Below are 1,565 nucleotides of genomic sequence, written 5' to 3'. Positions count from 1 at the left end.
TTATTTTGGGGGGCTCCAAAATCACTGCAGATGGTGACTGCAGCCATGAAATTAAAAGACGCTTGCTCTGGAAGAAAAGCTATGACCAACCTAGACACCATATTAAAAAGCAGAGACATTACTTTGCCAACGAAGTCTAGTCAAAGCTATGGTTTTTCCAGTAGTCATGTATGGATGTGAGTGTTTGGACTATAAAGAAAGCTGAGTGCTGAAGAATTGATGCCTTTGAACTGTGGGGTTGGAGAAGACTCTTGAGAGTCCCTTGGACTGCAAGGAGATCCAACCAGTCCATACTAAAGGAAATCAGTCCTGAATATTCATTGGAAAGACTAATGCTGAAGCTCCTATACGTTGGCCACCTGATGCAAAGAGCTGACTCATTGGAAAAGACCCTGATGCTGGGAAGATTGAAGGCGAGAGGAGAAGGACGACAGAGGATGAGATGGTTGGATGGTATCACCCACTCAATGGACATGAGTTTGAGTAAGCTCCTGGAGTTGGTGATGGACAGGGAAGCCTGGCATGCTGCAGTCCATGGGGTCACAAAAAGTCAGACACAACTGAGTGACTGAACTGAGCTGAGCTTGTTGTTTCTAGCCTAAGCAAAACCGTGCCTGTGGGATTTATTTGAGTTTTTAAAGTTGAAGTCCATTCATAAATCCCAAGCTTCCTCTTCTCAGGCAGGAGTTCTGTGATCAGGCAGTTGGGATTGCAGGCCAGTCCTCGACCCAAGGAAGTAACAGAGATGGTGTAAGAACGAGGTCCACCAATCTCTTGCAGGTTTACTATAGCCACAGCCCATGCTAAGTTCAAGAGAGGGCGTTCCCACATCTCAAAGTTGTCCTCCTGAAAAGCAAGCCAGGAAAAGAGTTGTGATAGTTTGGTAACTAGCAATAAGCTGCCATATTATTTGTGGCATTATGTCTTAGAATTATCGAGCACTTCTAGAGAAAAGTAGCACAAAGGAGCCTCATTACTGACTATGATATCAACATTAAAAAATGCCTTCTTAAAAGATCAGTGCATATCCTCCATAAAGTAACACATTTCAGTCCAAGACAAACTTGGTACTTGAGTATTAAACCATCTTAAAATACACACCCCAAATAAACATTTGGATGAATTGTAAACGATAAAGCAAGAGAAGATGTTCCTGGCCAATTCCTACTTTTTCCCATAGAACATTATTTACTATACCTTTCTAAGCCAGTAACCCTGTTTGCCTAAGCGGTCCTGGTTGATGGCAATTACATCCTTATCCTGAAGAAGGGCTTAGGCTTCAGGGCTGATGTGTCGGAGATCATTGGACATGAGTAACGGAGCTGCCATGATAGCCCAGAGGGCCATCTGAGTTATTTGCTGATCCCGGCTGAGGCCAAAGTTGCCAATCACCAACTGGGACAAAGAATGAAGTAAGAATTCAAGCGAGATAAAACATTCTTAAAGTTACCTAGACACAGAGAAGGCAATGGCACCCCACTCCAGTACTCTTGCTTGGAAAATTCCATGGACGGAGGAGCCTGGTGGGCTGCAGTCCATGGGGTCACTAAGAGTCGGACACGACT

General features: G+C 44.2%; 1 protein-coding gene across 1 annotated transcript in view; it reads right to left on the bottom strand.

Moving 5' to 3' along the window:
• Positions 1-510: 510 nt before the first annotated feature.
• Positions 511-1,565, bottom strand: part of GLA (galactosidase, alpha) — a 9,877-nt gene continuing 8,822 nt past the window's right edge. The window contains 2 exon segments of the mRNA XM_010862936.1: positions 511-846; positions 1,198-1,395. Of these exon segments, the coding sequence (XP_010861238.1) occupies positions 541-846; positions 1,198-1,395 (504 nt within the window). The 3' untranslated portion in view covers positions 511-540.

The sequence above is a fragment of the Bison bison genome, unplaced genomic scaffold (assembly GCF_000754665.1).
Source record: "Bison bison bison isolate TAMUID 2011002044 unplaced genomic scaffold, Bison_UMD1.0 scf7180017858348, whole genome shotgun sequence".
In the NCBI taxonomy this organism is placed as follows: Eukaryota; Metazoa; Chordata; class Mammalia; order Artiodactyla; family Bovidae; genus Bison; species Bison bison.
This window is presented reverse-complemented; position numbering and strand designations above follow the sequence as displayed.